Source organism: Anguilla rostrata, chromosome 2, assembly GCF_018555375.3.
Source record: "Anguilla rostrata isolate EN2019 chromosome 2, ASM1855537v3, whole genome shotgun sequence".
NCBI lineage: Eukaryota > Metazoa > Chordata > Actinopteri > Anguilliformes > Anguillidae > Anguilla > Anguilla rostrata.
The window spans coordinates 8,994,917-9,013,164 of NC_057934.1; the positions used below are offsets into that span (position 1 = coordinate 8,994,917).

An 18,248-nucleotide genomic window follows, 5' to 3' on the forward strand; every position below is an offset into this window, starting at 1 on the left:
CTGTCTATATTGCGCTTTTTACTAGTTGTATGGTTGCCAACAATTCGACTTGAGCACCATTTAATCATAGTCCCGATAGACCCAGTGTGATTGAATGGTGAGCGGGCCCTGCGATGAATTGGCGATTAGTCCAGGGCGTATTGCTGCCTCTCGCCCACTGCGTCCAGTTCCAACGCGACCTTTGCCTGCGATATAGATAATGGATGGCTAAATGAATGCAGTACCTCCTCTGGGAGTGCAATTTACAACCTCTGAGATAAAGCCTACTTACCTCACCTTTTTATTGGTCCGTTTTTTATTTTTTTTAGCCCACTCATATTTCACAAAATACATGTTTTTACAGTAAAAATATTGAAATATTAAAATATTTTAATCTGTAAAGTTAGCAACCCCATTTGAAGATAAACTGCTGATTATTCTCTCGCCCTTTTTCCTCCAATGAAAGAACAAGGCCAGATATGGAATGGGTAAGCAAGAATTTGAGCCCTGGAAGGTGCACCTGTTCCGTGTAGTTAAAGAACACTGTCGCTTAGTCGCTCCTGCTCCTGAGAGAATGTCGTTCCGCTCTGTCGCCAGCGACCTTTACGTATAAATAATTGATCGTGGCTAAGCTACAGTTCGCTGGGCTCAGGATTCAGTTCTGAAACAGTCTCTCTCCTGTATTTCACAACCAAGTATTTATTTTTTCCGCCCTGTATTTGTAGTTTGCACGTCTACTGCCAAAAAGCAAACATTACCAGTCTTTGGCAGGGCGGTTTTGACGTTTTATCTACATTGTGCGGCGTTTCTGATAACGTCAAATTCCTTGTATGAATGAAAAACATACTTGGCCAATGACGTAGGATTCCACTTCTATCTTTATAGTTTTACACAGGAATATTAAATGTTAAACTGATAGGCAACTTGCACAGAATGTACATTCCTTGACTGAGTTCCAAATCCAGCTGCCGTCCCTCTCTATTAACGAACAGTAGGTCGGCGGAGAAATATCCACCATACAAAAAGCGTCAATGATCTGAGGAGTGTGCCAGACAATAAATGGGCTCTGGCCCCGCCCACGGCCTCGGGCGCCAAACACATTTAATACTTTTGCCGTGCGACACTGGCTCTCGGTTGTAACGCGAATTGGAGCTTTGGCTCGTTCTACCTGGGTCAGTAGCCTACGCTGCACGACCCTGGACCATTAAAGATGCACAGCATTTTGAAATCTAATCCAATTCGCATGTGACACACGAAGTTGTCACCTATCTGCCTTGACTGTAAACAGGCAGCACAAAATATATACATGCTCATCAAAATATTGACAGTAAAAATCAACTCACATAGTACTTCTAACTCAAATAGAGTACATATAATCTATACTGAACTGATAAATCAACTGTGAAGTTTAACACTGAATTTTTCTGTTACTTTGCCGATCTGGGTAAAAACCAGTATGAAGCAACAAAGTGTGGGCATTTTTCACAGATAATTACATATATACGGCATGTTCTTCTAATCTGTAATTGCAAAAACAATCTTTTTTTTTTTCTCAACACCTACATTCACAATGACCACAACAGGCTGACTGTCCACAGTGAAAGGGCACAATGTCAGCTGGACATGGGCTCTCTACAGTCAACACAACTAGAACACTCATGGATACTGCTAAAGTCTAATGAAAAACACCTGCAAAAAACAGTGATTGAGGTTTAGAAACTTAGTCAAATTCAGGTTTTACAACGTTTACCCTTTATTAAAATTTAGATTTATGTGCAGCAGTTCAAAAAATATACAAAATTATATCCAATTGATAACAGAATAAAGTTGTACAAAACCAAAAAATTTGAAAATAACATGGCATAGCCACAATGATTTATTTTATTCAATTAAGTCACATGAGTTTAACCAAAAAGTAATACAGTGAAATGGAAATTTGTCATTACTCTTGGAAAAATTGGTTATTAAAAAAGAAATTACCGGCTCTATATATCCACCATTCTTACATCTGTAAAAAAACATTTATACATGAGCCATCATTATACTACAATTCCACTTTGTTTTCTTATTTTTATTGAGAGTAGCCTTATTTCCTGTCCTCATACTGGTAAATCTAGAGCAGGGAAACTACTAAGGTGGTTTTGCTATATGAAATATGAAAGTTATTCCCTTCATCTCAGAACAGAAGCCATGGCAGTCAAAGTTCCGAAACGTCATTCTCAGTCCTCTGTCATTCTGTCCTGTCATTTTGCAAACCGAGCTCCATGTGGAAAGAATTTTTTAGAAAGATTTCCACCTCAAGGCAGAGAAAACGGTGTGGAGGAAGTACAGCAGCGTGGCCAGATACGAGAAAACCTGAAAGAGTTTAAATAAGTTAAATACATTTATAAATATACATACAAAACTGAATTCATCTCGTCTGCTTGCATCTCTGGCATACAACCTTAAATGATACAGGTTTGTGAATTGCTAATGAGTCTTGCTAATGAGAAACCACAGAACGGAGCAACTAGGCCCGGAATCACCTAGGTTACAGTTATATTCCGTATAAGGCTAAACCAAGTCATGTCATTTCTGATTCGGATTCCTCATAGTTGAGATTTTTTGGACTCAGTTTTTAAACAGTGGAGTGCTTACCCTTTACGAGGTTCCAGGAGCCTATGGCTGTGCCCAAATCTGTGTACTTTTTCTACTATTGAGTATACAAGTTGTATATGACTTGTATACTCAATAGTAGGCAAGTGCGCCGATTTGGACATGGCCCAAGTCCGTCAGATGATACATTGCACATACGCCAGAGACATACTTAGAAGGGAAAGGGGGCGGGGCAGGAATGATGCATGGGGTGGGGGCGGAGTCAAAGACAAGTGGGTGGGTGGCGACATGCAGATGCAAGAATAATTCAGAGGTTTGTTTTTAAAGTTAAATTTCCGAGTGAACTGTAATTGTCAAATTTAAAAATAAAATAAACAAAGACTTCCAAAGCATCTGAAGTACTTACAACAGCAGAAATGTCGATTCTGTAGATCCTGAGGGCCTCGTCGCCCGGTAAATTGTCTCTCTTTCCAATGGTCACATATGCCAAGGCAACGGAGGAACTAAGGTAAAAAAACGCCGCGATCCCATGATACGCAAAGTCCTGTGGAAAGAGAGAGAGAGAGAGTGCAAAAACAATATTTACATTTCAGAAGCATGAAACACGTGTGTGAGTGAGTGTGTGAGTTAGTGTGAGTGTGAGTGAGTGAGTGAGACACACATTGCGTGGCCAGCCAGATAAACTTCAAGTAACGACTTGAGTTAGAAAATTTTGAACCCCCTCCCACCTCTCCCCTCCCCCCCCCTCCACAATTCCACCGCCACAGAAAAACATGATCTGACCGCTTACACACGAAGGCCCTTACCGCTGCGGCCCAACCGCTGCTGTTCCGGTGACCCCCGCACGCGAAGATGATCATCCACAGGAAGGTCATCACGAAGCAGAAGATGGACACGAACATCACCCAGCCCAGAGGGTTCCGGGGATCCACCAGAGACGACGCCACCAGGGTCCAGGTCAGCCCCCCGAAGATCTGAAACGCACGAGGGGGAGACGTGGGTGACGTGACACGCGCGCGCTACGCAACCGCCATTTGAAATGTCACACCTCCATCAAATCCACCGTTTCGCCATTCTACGCCAAGTAGTAGAGGCAGAAGCCGTGGGGGGTTTTTTGAGACTAGGCTTGATAAGGTGTTGGATCCCATCTAGTAGTCCATAGGTAATCAGAGCAGTAGGTACGATTTAGATATAGATCAATTTAGATACAATTTAGAAGGAAGCATATGGCTGAATGGCCTGTTCTCATCCTTAATGTTATTGTTAAGTGTGGCTTCTTTTAAATTCTGGTTGTACAACCCTCTTCCTCCCCATCCCAATTCAAGAAACATTGTCTTGGCAGCTACCTTTCCTTAGGATGCTAATTATGTGGTGCAATGTTCCAAGCTTGTGAGCTGACACTCAGTTTTAGGACCACAGCATGCTAATTACAGCCATTTCCTGAAATTCAGTTGTAAGCAAAGCTCCGAACCGGTACTGAACCAGGAACACAACCTCTGTACTGTGTCTCTACTCTGTATGACCAAGATCCTTCTGAGCTTTCATTCGAGATGAATATCAAATTTATAAATCACCTTTATTCACCGTGTTTGGTACTTCTTCGGTGAAAATACTTAGCAGCACAAGCTTATTTCCTGGTGCCAATTGAAGCACTGACAAAAATGAACTAGAATATGTGGTGAAATAAGAAGTCCTGCGGTGCGACTAGTTCTCCATCATCGAAAATATCCTACTTTAATAATGATTCCGAGGAATCAACCAAAATAAGAATAAAATTGTCACAAATATTCTTCCCACTTCTGTTTTATGTACTTTGTGCACCATCCCATTGGAAGGATAACAAGTCAGCCATCCTCAGTGGTGTTTTATGAGATGGGTGAAAATATTGGGGAGGGGTGTTACTTGTGACTGAAAAAGAGATGTAGCAGAGAGCCTACCACTTTTTCATCACAAAAAAGATGGCGTCTGACCATGACCATAATGTCATGTAATCCTAAATGAAAGCATTTTTCAGCTTAAATTGCATGTGGTAAACTTCATCTTTTGTTAGAGAATCTGTATTTCTTGCTATTTTGTACAGGCTCTTAATTTAAGGTGCTTACCTAAAGTGTCGCATTAAACAATGATATACATGTTGATGCATTTGTTATTGGTTTTGTTAACTGTTATGTTCACACCATGTTATCCAGTCAGAGAATAAATCTTGAGGCATTTCACAGTGATGCAAAAACTATCAAGGTGTGAACAAGCAGCAGCAGTGTTTGAACAACAATATTAACTGTTTAACAGATTTAAGAAAATTAATTCACAATGCATATTAGTAGCAAAACATGTTAAGTTTTTTATTATTTTAATTTTATCATTGTTGTTACTATTATTGCATATGACAAATGAACTACGGAATTACTAGTAATATTCAGGGTTGACAAAACAACAGATTTTGGAACTAACTGAAATTGCAATCAATGAGCAAATGGTTAAGCAGGGAACGGAAAAGCTGGCTGTAGTGACACTTTGTGGGCGGAGGTTAGAAATGCACCACTGAGGCCAATAAAGATAATGCAGAATGCTCCATTTCAGGCCAAAATTTACGAAGCATCTCGGAGTAGCAGTGCCACCCTAGGATCAGGTTTTTCCTGTCCACATCATAACCTTCTGTATTATGAGCTAGAGCAAAACTGATCCTACATCAGCACTCCAAAACTCAGATGATTTATTAATATGGAGCTTAATGTCAACTGGCAGAGAAGAATAAGTCAAACATGAAACTATTTCAAATGATTCCTGGATAAAATGCTATGATAAACACTATAAAGAGTAAAACATTTTTAAGAACATTCGAATGGTTTCTAATCAGGATTTTGACTTTACACTTATTTATTGGGTAGAAGTGAAATATCCCTAATCTAGAAGTCTATCTATAAGAATAATGTGTATACTGTTCAGATGACGCCCTAATACACATCTCAGGAGGTCTAGCATTTTACCCATGCAAACAGCTAGACTAATTTTGTACAGTAGCACAGCAAAGTACCTGGCTCCCAGGTACGCAGTGGTGCCCCACCCCAGATTTAGCTTTTCTATTTCTCTCCTTTCCCATTCCCTTACAGAGCTATGATACTCCAACACCGTGTTCTCCATAAGACGACATGCAATCTTCACAAGAACCAAGGAAAAAATTATACCACCAAACTTGTCAATTAATTCTCAATACGTTTGGGGAGGAAGAAACTACACCTCTTCCTACCAACATGCCCAAGCAATTAAGGAAGACTAACCGGACAATCGTACATCGTTTCTTTTCTTTATACTCAAACATTTTGAAATAGCCGGGGCACAGCCAATTGACTTTAAGGGATCCGAGCTTAACGTTTTTTTATTTTTTTATTTACATGATACAGAAACAGATATGAATGTGACGGTAACACGTTTCAGTCATGCAAAAAAATAGTAACTTGGATCAACGTTAAAATGAAAAAGAAAAGGTTTAATCTGTTCCAGATTAAAAAATAAAAATTAAAACGAATAGGCTTGTAATAATAATAGTAATAAATAAATAGGAATTTAACTAACTTTAAAAATGTTACTTTACACGCACAAAGACGGTTGTTTATTTCAGTTGTGCGCTTCATGTCGCCATCAGGGACCAATTTAATTAAGCACGCGCACCTGAGAATGCTTTAGTACAAGTTTCGTGCGAAATGTCCCGTTTCCGTTTATGCACAACCTTGCCAATGCTCCTTTCCACAACACTGTGCAAAAAACACGAAAACTGGAATGGTGTCCCTTGAGTGGAAACGTAGCAGTGCCACTTAACATTTCACGCATTTGAAAAGAATGACCTAGTAACGACATAAACTTTATGAGCTTCCGATCAAACCGATAAACAGCATCACATTATCCGCTCACGCGCCGATTTTAAGGGAAATTGAACACGTTTGCAAGAACATGAAAAAAAAAACACATTTATGCAATACATAAACACTTTTTATTTAACACGTCCACTGTGACGAATGAACCAGTTTTTCAACTCGGGGCATGCATGACCGATTTAAGCATTTCGTGTTCAAATTCATTTTAATACACAAAAACCCAAAGCTACGAGACATTATGAAGGTCAGTCATAAACTTACTAGTTCAGGGATGTAGAAGATGTCTGGAAGACTTGAACATATCCCCATGCCACTTGGCAAATTCCCCATAGGCTGCGCTGTATTCGCTGCCATGGCTGCTTTACGTTCTACGCCTCAAATGAACTAACGGAGATGCAGGTGCTCCTTTTGAAGAGAGACGTAGGCCTAGCCTACACCTGAAAAACCAGTTTCTCATTCCGATACGTTCCCCCAAAGACACACCCTAAAAAATAAAAGTCAACTTGCGCGATTATTTTTCTCACGACAGGCTGTCTGGAATTCCGCATTTGGTGTCCTCGGTCAAGTGGCTGTTTGTCACAACTCGTGGTAACCTATCGCGCCTATGAATTTTTGACAAGCACCAATAGCTAAAAGTAATCCATCCTAGGTAGTCTCATCCGCAACACGTCTCAGAATCTAAGGTACAGCGAAATAAAATGATGATATATTAATATGCTTCAAATTAATTGGTCAATAAATGAATTCGAGGTTTTTGGAACCCCTCCCCCCGTTTTAGCCTACCTCAATCTGCGAACAGGTGTGAACATTTGTAGTTCTTGTTACGATACTGTAGGGCAGCGATTCCCAAACTCGGTTCCGGGGCCCTCCTGTGTTTTGTTTGTTTGTTTTAAATTCCGACCACAACTGCAATATCAGAATTTTAACACGCTGTTAATTTTTTTCTTAATTAGGTGCTTTTCATGTGTATAAGGATTGTTTACCAGCCACATTATGTGAGAAGCAGCTATGCATATCATGAATAATAAAATTCCCATGTTTACATTGTGCATAGTGCGCTATATTGTAAACTATTACATAATAGCAGTAGGGCCTAACAATGATGATGATGATGATTATTATTATTATTATTATTATTATGAAGAAGAAGAAGAAGAAGAAGAAGAAGAAGAATTTGCCACTTGTTAAAAATCTGGGATTGAAACTGTAGGAACTAAAACCAGGACCATGTTTGGGGACCATTGCTGTAGAGTAAGCCCATGAATATTAAATATATATAATTTAAAAATGACACAAAATGTTTACAACCAAAATAATGCATGTAACTGCAAATGTGCCATCACAGGTTCATTTCTCATTTTTACTCATCATCAGCCTATTATGAATTACATATATCATATTAAAAACCAGTGTTTGAATGTCTCTCCCGAAATATACATACAGTAAAGTAGAAAACAGTATTTAAGATCACAATGTTGACATTGAAAAGATATTATTTAACAGTATTTTAAGATCACAGAGCAATTAACAGAGCAAATAAGCAGTCAGCTGGTTGGTGCAAAATCACGAAAGAGACATGCGTACGGGGGACTCGCAGTCCAAAATGTCCAAAAGTAGGCAAATCCTGAGTCGAGTGTCCGGTCCTTCGGCGCGTTTCAGGAAGACTTCCATCGTTTGGCAGAGAACACAGCATGTAGGGCGTAGAACAGCGTCGCGACATATGACATGACCTGAAAGAGAACGACAGTGAGTTTTTAAAACTTTTTTATTATTATTAATTTAGGTCTTTTCAGTTCAATATGTTTTCGTGTATGAGCATGTATACGTAAACGCCTACCTATGTAATCTATGAAATAAACGCATGCTTATATGAATGAAAATTCACAGCACGTACTGTAATGCAAAAAACCAATGCGGTACAATAAAAGTGTATGTAAGAAACACGTGACACAAATGCAGCCACTCTGAAGACAGGGCAGTGGTTTAAGCGGCAGAGAAAATGTGTAGAACTGCAGTCACACAAATGACACATACATGCTTCAGAATAAAATAAAATACCCATTAATTACATGAACAGCGACACCTCAGATTTCCTAAATGTACCCTTAAAGTGCAATAATGTTCTATGTGGGTACTAATAAATGCCATTATAACAAGCAAAAAGGTACAAACAAATAATGTATTGCTCACGAGGGGTACAATTTAATGTACCGTTCGGGTGACAAGTGTATACCCTTTTTTCTGAGAGCATAAGATGTAAATGAACCCCAGAGCAAAGCAGATTCACTTCCCTGATTCACAGGACTGAGAACATGCCCTACCCTTACATGGGCTGCACACAGCAAGTGTGCTCTGGTAAAGCAGGGCTGCGTAACTCTGCTCCTGGAGGACCAGCCAGTCTATTTATGTATTTATTATTTTCAACCATGTTTCACAAAAATACATTAAACTGCCACCTCATTTGAGAGATTGACATCGTGAATGAAGAGAATATAAAATCTCCTTGGATGATCTCTGCTTTTAACAATTCATGAAGCTTAAGGATGTATACACACACACACACACACACACACACACACACACACACACACATATATATATATATATATATATATATATATATATAATTATAAATCTGTGTAGTCATTTACAGTGGCTTCTTAAGACAGGTCTGCAGCAGGCTGTGTGATGTCATGTTTACGCCACCGATCAATGACAAAAACTCCTTTGCATCGTGGGAGAAGATTAATAGTATACAAACCACGGCAGCAATGTCTTCCTGGTAGGACTTAAAGTTGACAGAATCGTTCTGTAATCTGATGGTTACATTAGCGAGAGCCACAGAGGCGCTGAGGTAGAAGAAGGCAGCCAGGGCGTGATAGGCCACATCCTGAATGAACAGAAACCGGTGTGAATTCCTGCAAACTAACCATTCAATTAAGGCGCAGTGTTTGCGTAATCACAGTGACTCACGGAAGAAGAATGCCAACTGGGAAAAGATGCCACAAACAGACATTTCTATATCAGCTTCTCAGGTAGGTCTTCAATAATTTTTTTTTTTTTTTTTGCATCAACATATAGCAGGTGTAATTATTATTCTCCTTTTTCTTACTTCTATAAATTAAATATTTACCTCTTGAGGCTTAGAAGAGTCATTTCATCCAAAACATTTTTGGTCCAAAAAAAAATATAATAAAGCCAATCCAGGCTGTGTCATAATAATGACTGGTAAAATCAATCTGCACCACACCTTAAATATGCAAAAATGACCGAAAGACCGGGGTTCAGCAAAAAAAAAAAAAAAAAACAGCTACTGTGGGCTGTTAAGAGAAGGTGGGTCAGACTTCATAGTGCTGAAAAGTGCAGCAGAACCTGGTGCCAAATAATGCAAAAACTCCTGTGATGTGTCTTATGGCCTGATGACTGAGAGTCTCTGTGTTGGCCTGTTCTACTGCACCATCAAACAACCACTTAACCAAAATGACTTTATAAAATATTGCCAGCTATGTTAGTACACTGTAGTAATGATGATACTGATGATTGTTAGTGTGAATATTATGCAGAGATGTACTGCAGATTAATGCAGTGCAAAATATATAGGGATAGTAATTTGCTGTTACCGTTTTAGAAAATAAGCATATATTGAAATATGTTTTCATAGATTTTTAATACATTTATTGTTCTACAGCTTTTGAAGAACACTGAGATTTTAAATGAAAGGAAAGCGTACCAGCGTTAGCCACACACTGCTCTTCTGGTTGACTCCGCTGACGTAGAGGAGGAACAACAAAGTGGTGAAGAAGAAACAGAAGACGGACACAAACATCACCCAGCCTTGGGGGTTATCCATGAGCACCCTCGTAGAGGCAACCAGAATCCACACCAGACCCCCAAAGACCTGTGGCATAGAGAAGAAGGAACTGTGAAGAAGCACTTAGCTGAGCAGTGGAAGTTTGTCAGAACACAGGTTACTGACCTCAGCTGCACAACATAACATAACATGACATGACATGACATGGCATGACATGATATGGCATGACATGACATGACATGACATGACATAGCATAACATACCATAACATAGCATAGTGTATCATATCATAACATAACATAACATAACATAGCATAACAACATAGCATAACATAGCAAACATAGCATAGCATAGCATAACATGTTATTGCACACTTGTGTGTAACTTGAATAACTTCATTAAATGTCCAATAAGCTAGTTGAAAAGTTATCAAATTTGCTCTTCTTGTACTTGTTGTCTCTCTCTGGACTATAGAATACTTTCCCCCTCTAGGGAATTGCCCCACTTTGATCATTGATCTTCGCACTTGTGTTTGCATTGTAGATCTCTCCGGGAAATATTAATGCTTTACATTAGTGGCAGTAATGTCTTGCAAAGTAATGTAATAACACTCTCATAAATATTCACCCACCATGGTAGCTGCCTGAAGCCATTGGTTTTCATATCATAATATATTCCTTTTTTCCTATTTTATATCTCTCCTTAAAATCCTTAAAATCATATTTTTATTATTTTATGTCTTAAAGTTTTTTTTTTTTTACAATATATTAAAATGCCAATAATGTGAATGTATATCCATATATTTATAGGTGTTGCCATATTTTTATTATATATTTAATTTCATTCTATTTTCAGTTTATTCCATGTCCATAAGAGTTTGCGGATCCTCTCGTTCAAGCAGGAAAGGAGGCAGAATGCAGAACCAGCCAGTTCCTGTGCTGCTCTGAAATCCCGCGGCTGATGTACTCACAAACTCCGGAATGAAGAAGACGTCGGGAACAGTAGTGAAAACCCCGCAGCCGCTGGGGAGTGAGCCGCTCGACGTCGTGGCCATAGTCCCAAACGAGTGTGTGCCGTCGCAAGAAAACACAGAAATGAACCTGGTCACCAATGTCCTAGCCTTTTGAGGACGTGCCCTGACCTCTCCTGTGGCCTGCTCCTCCCTCCCCTTACCCCCCTCTCTATCATTCTATTCAAATTAATTTAGAAGATTCTGGGCCTCCACAACCTAGAATCAGTGGAATATCCTAGCAGGCCAACAGGAGTGGTTTTGCAGATCTCCATGGTGCTAAATAACATGTTTGTTTGACAGTTTGCATTGAAACACAAAAGGCCAACACAGAAGGAGGGGGTTACTGTTGTACAGCAAGCATGTCGTTGTCAAACACCTAATGGCGCAGTAGGCTTGAAAACAGGAAAACCTTTCACAAAGTTATGGTGGCAAGACAAGTGTTCTTGCACATCCTCTCATCCTCAACCTGTTGATCAACATCCATTATTCTTCAGTAAAACTTGAGTTCAGAAACAGCAATATGTAATATGAGTTCAGTAACAGTTTAGATGACCTAAGATACTTTCAAATCAAAGGATATTTTGCAAGGCCCGAGCTTTTTAAAGCAGCGTTCTATTTTTCACAACTTGACTCTGAGAGACAATTTGAGAAACGTGTTTATTGGCAAAAATTTAATAAACATTATCACGTTCGTGGTGCACAAGCCTTGTGAAGGTGCACTCACATGAAGTGTCACTTTCTGACACTTTTGTGTAAGAATCATTTGCACAGTCTTACGATGACTGTGCATCCATCTCCATTTTGGTTACTGTAAAACAAAACAGACGGTTACGGTGCCTATAGAGATAGGTAACAGCATTGTCATCCGTCATCCTTCTCTGTAATTGAAATGTCAGTATCGATTGTGTCCTCTACCCATACTGAGTGCGGCAAAGACAGGCAGTTGAGCTCAAACGGTTGCTAGGGTGAGGTATCCAAGGCCATAAACAGAAGCCATTGTCTGAACCTTCACTCTACTATACAGGTATCTTTGTTTTCATAGCCAACAAATAAAGAAAATTGCACCCGACCCCTTCAAATACCCTTGCAGATATGGAACATACTGCTGAATATTGTAAATATATGGACTTTTGGGAAAATACAATGATAAATATATCTTACAGTATTGTAATTTTTGAAAATATACTGTCATATTTGGAAGCAGAATTTTTTTTGATGTTTGCCCATATTTGATGAAGTGTGATACATATGTTCTGGTCTTTATAATATATTTTATTTAGAATATATTGTAGTATATTTTATATCCACAGGAGTAGGCAACTCTCCTGCTGACCGTGAGGGTGGTGGTTCAATGTGAAAGGGAAGAATGTTGAGAGATCAAATGGTGGTACTCACACACTCTCCCTAACAATCGATCCGTGGCAGCCATCTTATAAACAAGTAATCTCATCCAGGTGTCATGGAGATTCATAGCTGCAGAGAGGCTTGCATGGACTGTTTTTGAATCTGTGGCTTCAGTTTCTGGAATTACCCAGAGGCTAATTCAGAAGCGCTCACTGAGCAACATTATGCAAGTCTGTGCTAATGGGAGGTGTGCTCTGTATTTTAGTGTGTGTGAACCCCATTGTTCTTTTACCCCATTGTGTACCGTACTGTCTTCCATAGCCTTCTCAGAAATGCAATTCTCGAAATGGATTTGACCAGGATGGGCTGGTCTCTTGTATGAAAGGCTGCCCAGGCTAAGCTATTGTAGAAATGGATTGTACTGTAATATATCGTAAATATGTCAGGTTTTTCAACATATTTTGCAACATGTTACATATTTCACAGCCTGTTATATATCTAAAACAGCAATATATATTGATATATTTTCCAGTATATTGTCAAGTGCTGCGCTACATTGGTAATATATTTGTTTGAGTGTATATTTGAATGTTTTATATTTCCGTTGCAGAAGCCACCCTACGAGGAGGCAGTGTTTTGCTGGAATGTTAAGTGTCCTTTGTAATGGCAGTGCTTAGCTGTGGTCTTCATCATCTCCCTTGTGGATCAGGTCCACCTGTAAAACTGTTTAACTGGGTAAACTGTGCTTGTTGACAGAGAGACCGGTGCGGGAGCAACACTTCCTTCAACAGAACAACATTGTCTCCACCTGTGAACAGTACAGCTTCTGGAGGACAAACCCTTGTTCAAATGTTCAGACTTAGTGAAAACGGTCGGTTTGCCTCTCACCCAGAAAGCACACACAGTACGTATCAGGACAGCATTGGCAACAAGCGTTAGCATGCTAGCATTATGTACTGTACACCAGCTCTAAATCGGCCCACTAGCGAGAGGGCAGATCAACTAATTAGCCAGCCGATCCTCATCTCATCCAACAACCATGTCCACGGCCCGCTGTAGGCTTGGGAAAGTAGCCATGCAAGTACATTCACATTTTCACATTTTCAGCTTTTACAGTTAGATGCGTTTTTCAAATTATGAACATTATTCTCAAACATGACTTGAAGGTTTTAGACTGTATCTGTGTACTGCTCATAAGGTTGCCACTGATGACAGTGATGAGATGAAGACAGTGTTGTTGAAGATGTTGTTAACAATGATTGATCGTGAAGGTGTAGATGAAGAGAAAACTTTGCTAGAACTAAATGTAATGTTCCTTGAGCATTGGAGCAATTTGAAGACTAAATAAAGTACTCAGATCTGAACAGGGCCACAGATAGGTGGGGGGAACATTTTGTCGCGGGCCCGGGGGGAGGGGGGGGGGGCGAATACGAGGTGTAACTATTTTTCATTTGTTACAAAGTAAATTCGAGGGGTCTCCCCCAATATATTTTGTCCCGGGCCAGATAATTCATAGCTGCAGCCCTGGATCTGAATATGACTTCAGCAAGACAAATAAATCCAGATAGTCCCACTGTGAGCCAACACATTATCTTGCATTTACCCTTTTCATAAAATCTGTACTTTTCATTTCTGACACTTCCTGTTTTATGAAATTTCCAGTCATAAGTATTTATTGTCTAGAAACAGTCATACCTTGAGAAAGTTGCTCTTAGGAACGCTATTGTATTACAATCAATTTAGCCCAAGCGAAAGAGCAGCAGACAAAGCCTCATTGTGTGAGGTGGTGGTGGTTGCTGTTTTGTTATCTGTGTACGCACAAAGGAAACGTTTTACCTCTCGACAGAACTGTATGCGAAAGCAATAAAGTTTAACAGAGCATGTTTAAAGCCCACTCTGAAATCCCCCCGTGAGCCAACGAGCAAAAGTCTCCCCTTAAAATGTGATGTTTATCGAAAGCGTGTGTTTGAAGTTTATGTTACGAGCTTTGCGCAAGGCTGTGGTGACCCCCCCTCAGCTTCTGAGAAGGCCTTCCACAAAAGATACAGATCAATACACAAATCACAGAAAGGCTTCTAATTCACCTTGCCAGCTAATGGAAATACCATTTGAATTTTCTCATGTGTGATAAAAATGTAAAACATTCCGTGCTTATTCTCTGCTCCTGTCAGACGGGTCATGTGCCAGGAGGCCTCTGTTCACCGTGGTTGCGCAGGTATGCGGCAAAAGATTCCGCCTGCGAGCCACGTAAACAACATCGCCACGGAAACAGCACACTCTGGCTGGACAGCACCATGCTACAGCCCGGCTCCTTGGCGCGCACACCTTGGACAATCGCAAGCGCAGATCTGGTTACAAATCCAGCTACACTATACTTAGCTCTCCATGGGAAATCTAGTCAACACTGGCGGTGCCGGACAATACGTGTATGTCAGTGTGGTGTTGGATTGCAGCGCTGTTAGATGAGAATTTTAAAGCTAGTTTAGTTTTTGTTTTTGTTTGGACCCCAAGCACCCTCAGTTGGAAGACTAGATATTATTCCAAGGAAAAATGTTCAGCTCTTGTTTGTGTCTGACCAGAGTAATCTTCCTCGACCCCTACTTCAGCGCTGTCATCAATGTAGCATCTCTGAAGCACAGAGCACACAATACAGAGACCAGACCATCGGGCAGCCGACTCTCAAACCCTTACATAAAGCCGACCCCGACACACACACCCCAACACCTACATTAACTGCGTCTGTATCCCAAAGAACTTTTCTGAAGAGCTGCCCTTGACCTTGGCCACACACATCCGCCCCTCTCTGTTCAGCAGAGGAGCCGCTCTAGTCTGCGCGTCTCTACGGTGGATGTTTCTGAGGGCTCGTGTTTCTCCTGGGGCTGGAGTCAGGAGTGGGCATCTGCTCCAGAACCATAGCAGGTCACATTCCATCCCCGCCGCCTCCCTGCCCTGTCACCCAGGCACAATGCCGGGCCGTGAGCTCTTTTTACAGGGTCTGGTTTCCCCTGCACAAACGTAACCTGATCCCACAAAACATAGCAGCTTCCCTTCGGTATAGTATTGTCTGATATTTGATGTGAGGCTGAGATAAAGCCTAGGAATGTAGGTGAGTCTTTTCACGCTGTTTCGAAGCATTGTGTTTTCAGTTTTTCTTTTTTTTCTGTTTTAAATAAAAAAAATAGAGGCCAGAAGTGTTTCTTTTCTTTTTATTCTACATTTCTTAGGTGTACTGTATCAATTTTATTAACAGGAGACCTGGGGAAAGATAGCACTGTTTGCACCCACAAGGCCTGGTGCGCAGTGAACTCAAATGAGACGAGTGTTTAGCATGAACGGATGTGAATACCGCAATATCAATCAGAGGCCATCCTTCACACTCCAGATCGCACTCTCTGCTGATGGAGGAGGGTTGAAACCAACTTACGAATACAATTTGAACACTCCATATTGGGGGACAACAGTGAAAAATCAGAGTGAAAATAAGTTTTAAAATAAATAGATAGACGCTGCATTGCAGCTTGTAGTGGGTGTTAAAGGGAAACCTTAAAACCTTCCAAGGTATTGTATTTCATTGACCTTGTGAAACCTTATGAAAAGTTATGAAACCTTTTGAATGGTTATGGTATGTTATGAAACATTTTGAGAGGTTGTGGAATTGTGGCCGTCTAGATATCTTACTACCATTGCCCTGCATCCGAAAACATGCCTCGTAGCCTCAGCTATGCACTGTGACAACATTAAAAGTAGGTGTGGCATGCCTCTTTACCTAATGCCCCTTACCTGGCCACTTAAATCAGCACAACAGCGCGTGCTCCATCACTGGCCGTGTTCATAAAGTCCGTGAGTGTGTCTCTCACCAAGAGTCAAGAGCAAACATTCCACACAAAGGCGAGTTTGAGCAGATTGAGTTTCCTGATACGAGGAATGCTGAAAGTCAAACAAAAATAAACGTCAAACACAGTTCACCGCGTGGACCTGGCCGTACGATGACATCACATCTGGATCAGGTACACTTGTGAAATGGCTCCTTAGATGTGAAACAGGAAAACATTTCCCGCAGATTTTTTGCCAGACATGTTACAATCGTATGATGCCCTTCGCTATGAACACAAAACAGACATTTCCTTCCTTGGGGGGGGGGGGTGGTTGGTGGTAACAGAAGCTATCGCAAACAGGAAGGGTGGGGGGGACCAGGGAACTGGCGCAAGAACAATAGCATCGAAAAAGCTATTCACGTCCTATAAATACTGCACATTTAAGCTGTCTTTCAAAAAATAAAAAAGCTTTTAAAACCTGAATTGTGTGGCCTACGTGTGGGTTGTGGCACTATATGACCACATAGACCGCATTATGCCCGCGGCTGGCTCTGGTTTCCTTTAAAAATGTGAGTGATCTGATGGCATTGCTGGTGTGCCATTGGCTCAGCTACTTTGAGCAGCACAAAACATTGCATTCCTTCAGCACATTATCCTATCCAGAATGACTTGCACTTTCATCTGACATTCATCTGATTCATCTAATTCACCCATAGGAGAGACAATGCAAAGGAGTCAGTTGAAGATGATCCCTAATTTAAGCAGGGAAAAGCGCTGTCTGGCCCTCTTCGACCCAGCCACACCCTCTGTTTTTGCAGGCACCTGCACAAGCTCCGACCACCCTGGCCTCTCGGTCACCAGGGAGGCTCCAGAGAGCTCTGACGGACAGCTTGTCTGTTTCCTATGGCAGGGACTCTACTCAGCAGCCCTAGCCATAAGCCCCACCCCCTCCACTATGGGCCACGGCAACAGTTGCTTTTGTTGTTATTGTTGTTGTTGTTGTTGTCGGGTGGGCGCTATGACAATGTTCCCACCCCTGAGTGCAATTTTTTGAACATTATACAGCCAGAAAATGGGCAGGGCAGGGCCTGACCAGAGCGCAGTCAAGAGCCACAGAGACCATAAGCTGCAGAAAGGAACTGAGCAAACAGTGTCCTTAACGAACCCATAGTGGGAAAATGTCATTGAGCAAATAGCCATGATTACAGATCAAATAATTGAGAAACTCACTCACTCGCTGTTGCGAAAAGAGATCTGCTTGCAATCACAACGATTAGAGTCCCAGATATCTTATCATTACAGAAAATAAATAGAGCTTGAAAATATAGAACCTTGTTGGTGGCCAGATTGGCCCAGCCCTATGATTTCATGTTTATAGAAAGGCAGCCAGTGACATATACAGGGATGGAAGACAAGGGGGGGGAACAGCCCAGAAATATTGCTAATCATGGTGATTATGAAGTTAAATGCGGATGTCCAAACATACTAGTAGTACTTAAGCCAGCAGGACCAGATGTTCGCTTATCATTGTCCTGGGCTATGGCACAGGGAGGAAGGTTGTTTAGCCTAATCTATGAATGTATGGTCTGAGTTAGCCCTGTAAGGTTAAAACATAAATTTAAAGCGGTTTGGTGCTCCAGTAGGAGGGCTCTCAGTAGTGACTGCCATAGCCATCATAGGTATACTGGTGGCTGTGGATTGTATAGTGACTGGATGGAGCTTCTATCCAAGTGTTTATTCTAGGTTTTAGGCACAGAGACTACATTTACTAAGAGTGCTGACAGACTTTATAGTGCCTAACCTCATCTTTTATGGTTCT

General features: G+C 40.9%; 2 protein-coding genes and 1 long non-coding RNA gene across 3 annotated transcripts; 1 reads left to right on the forward strand and 2 right to left on the reverse strand.

Moving 5' to 3' along the window:
* Positions 1-1,824: 1,824 nt before the first annotated feature.
* Positions 1,825-6,956, reverse strand: malb (mal, T cell differentiation protein b). Its single transcript, XM_064318100.1, has 4 exons — positions 6,708-6,956; positions 3,381-3,548; positions 2,981-3,118; positions 1,825-2,334 (listed from the first exon to the last, which is right to left on the reverse strand). Exons 1-4 carry the CDS (start codon positions 6,798-6,800, stop codon positions 2,260-2,262), a joined length of 474 nt encoding a protein of 157 aa, XP_064174170.1. The 5' UTR covers positions 6,801-6,956; the 3' UTR covers positions 1,825-2,259.
* An 824-nt stretch (positions 6,957-7,780) lies between these two features.
* Positions 7,781-11,358, reverse strand: LOC135245187 (myelin and lymphocyte protein-like). Its single transcript, XM_064318110.1, has 4 exons — positions 11,229-11,358; positions 10,177-10,344; positions 9,208-9,336; positions 7,781-8,176 (listed from the first exon to the last, which is right to left on the reverse strand). The coding sequence occupies exons 1-4, from the start codon at positions 11,310-11,312 to the stop codon at positions 8,102-8,104; spliced, it is 456 nt and encodes a 151-aa protein (XP_064174180.1). The 5' UTR covers positions 11,313-11,358; the 3' UTR covers positions 7,781-8,101.
* LOC135245215 (uncharacterized) lies at positions 9,331-12,470 on the forward strand. Its single transcript, XR_010327179.1, has 3 exons — positions 9,331-9,481; positions 10,135-10,413; positions 11,114-12,470. It is a non-coding gene; the product is annotated as an uncharacterized LOC135245215 (long non-coding RNA).
* The last annotated feature ends 5,778 nt before the right edge of the window (positions 12,471-18,248 follow it).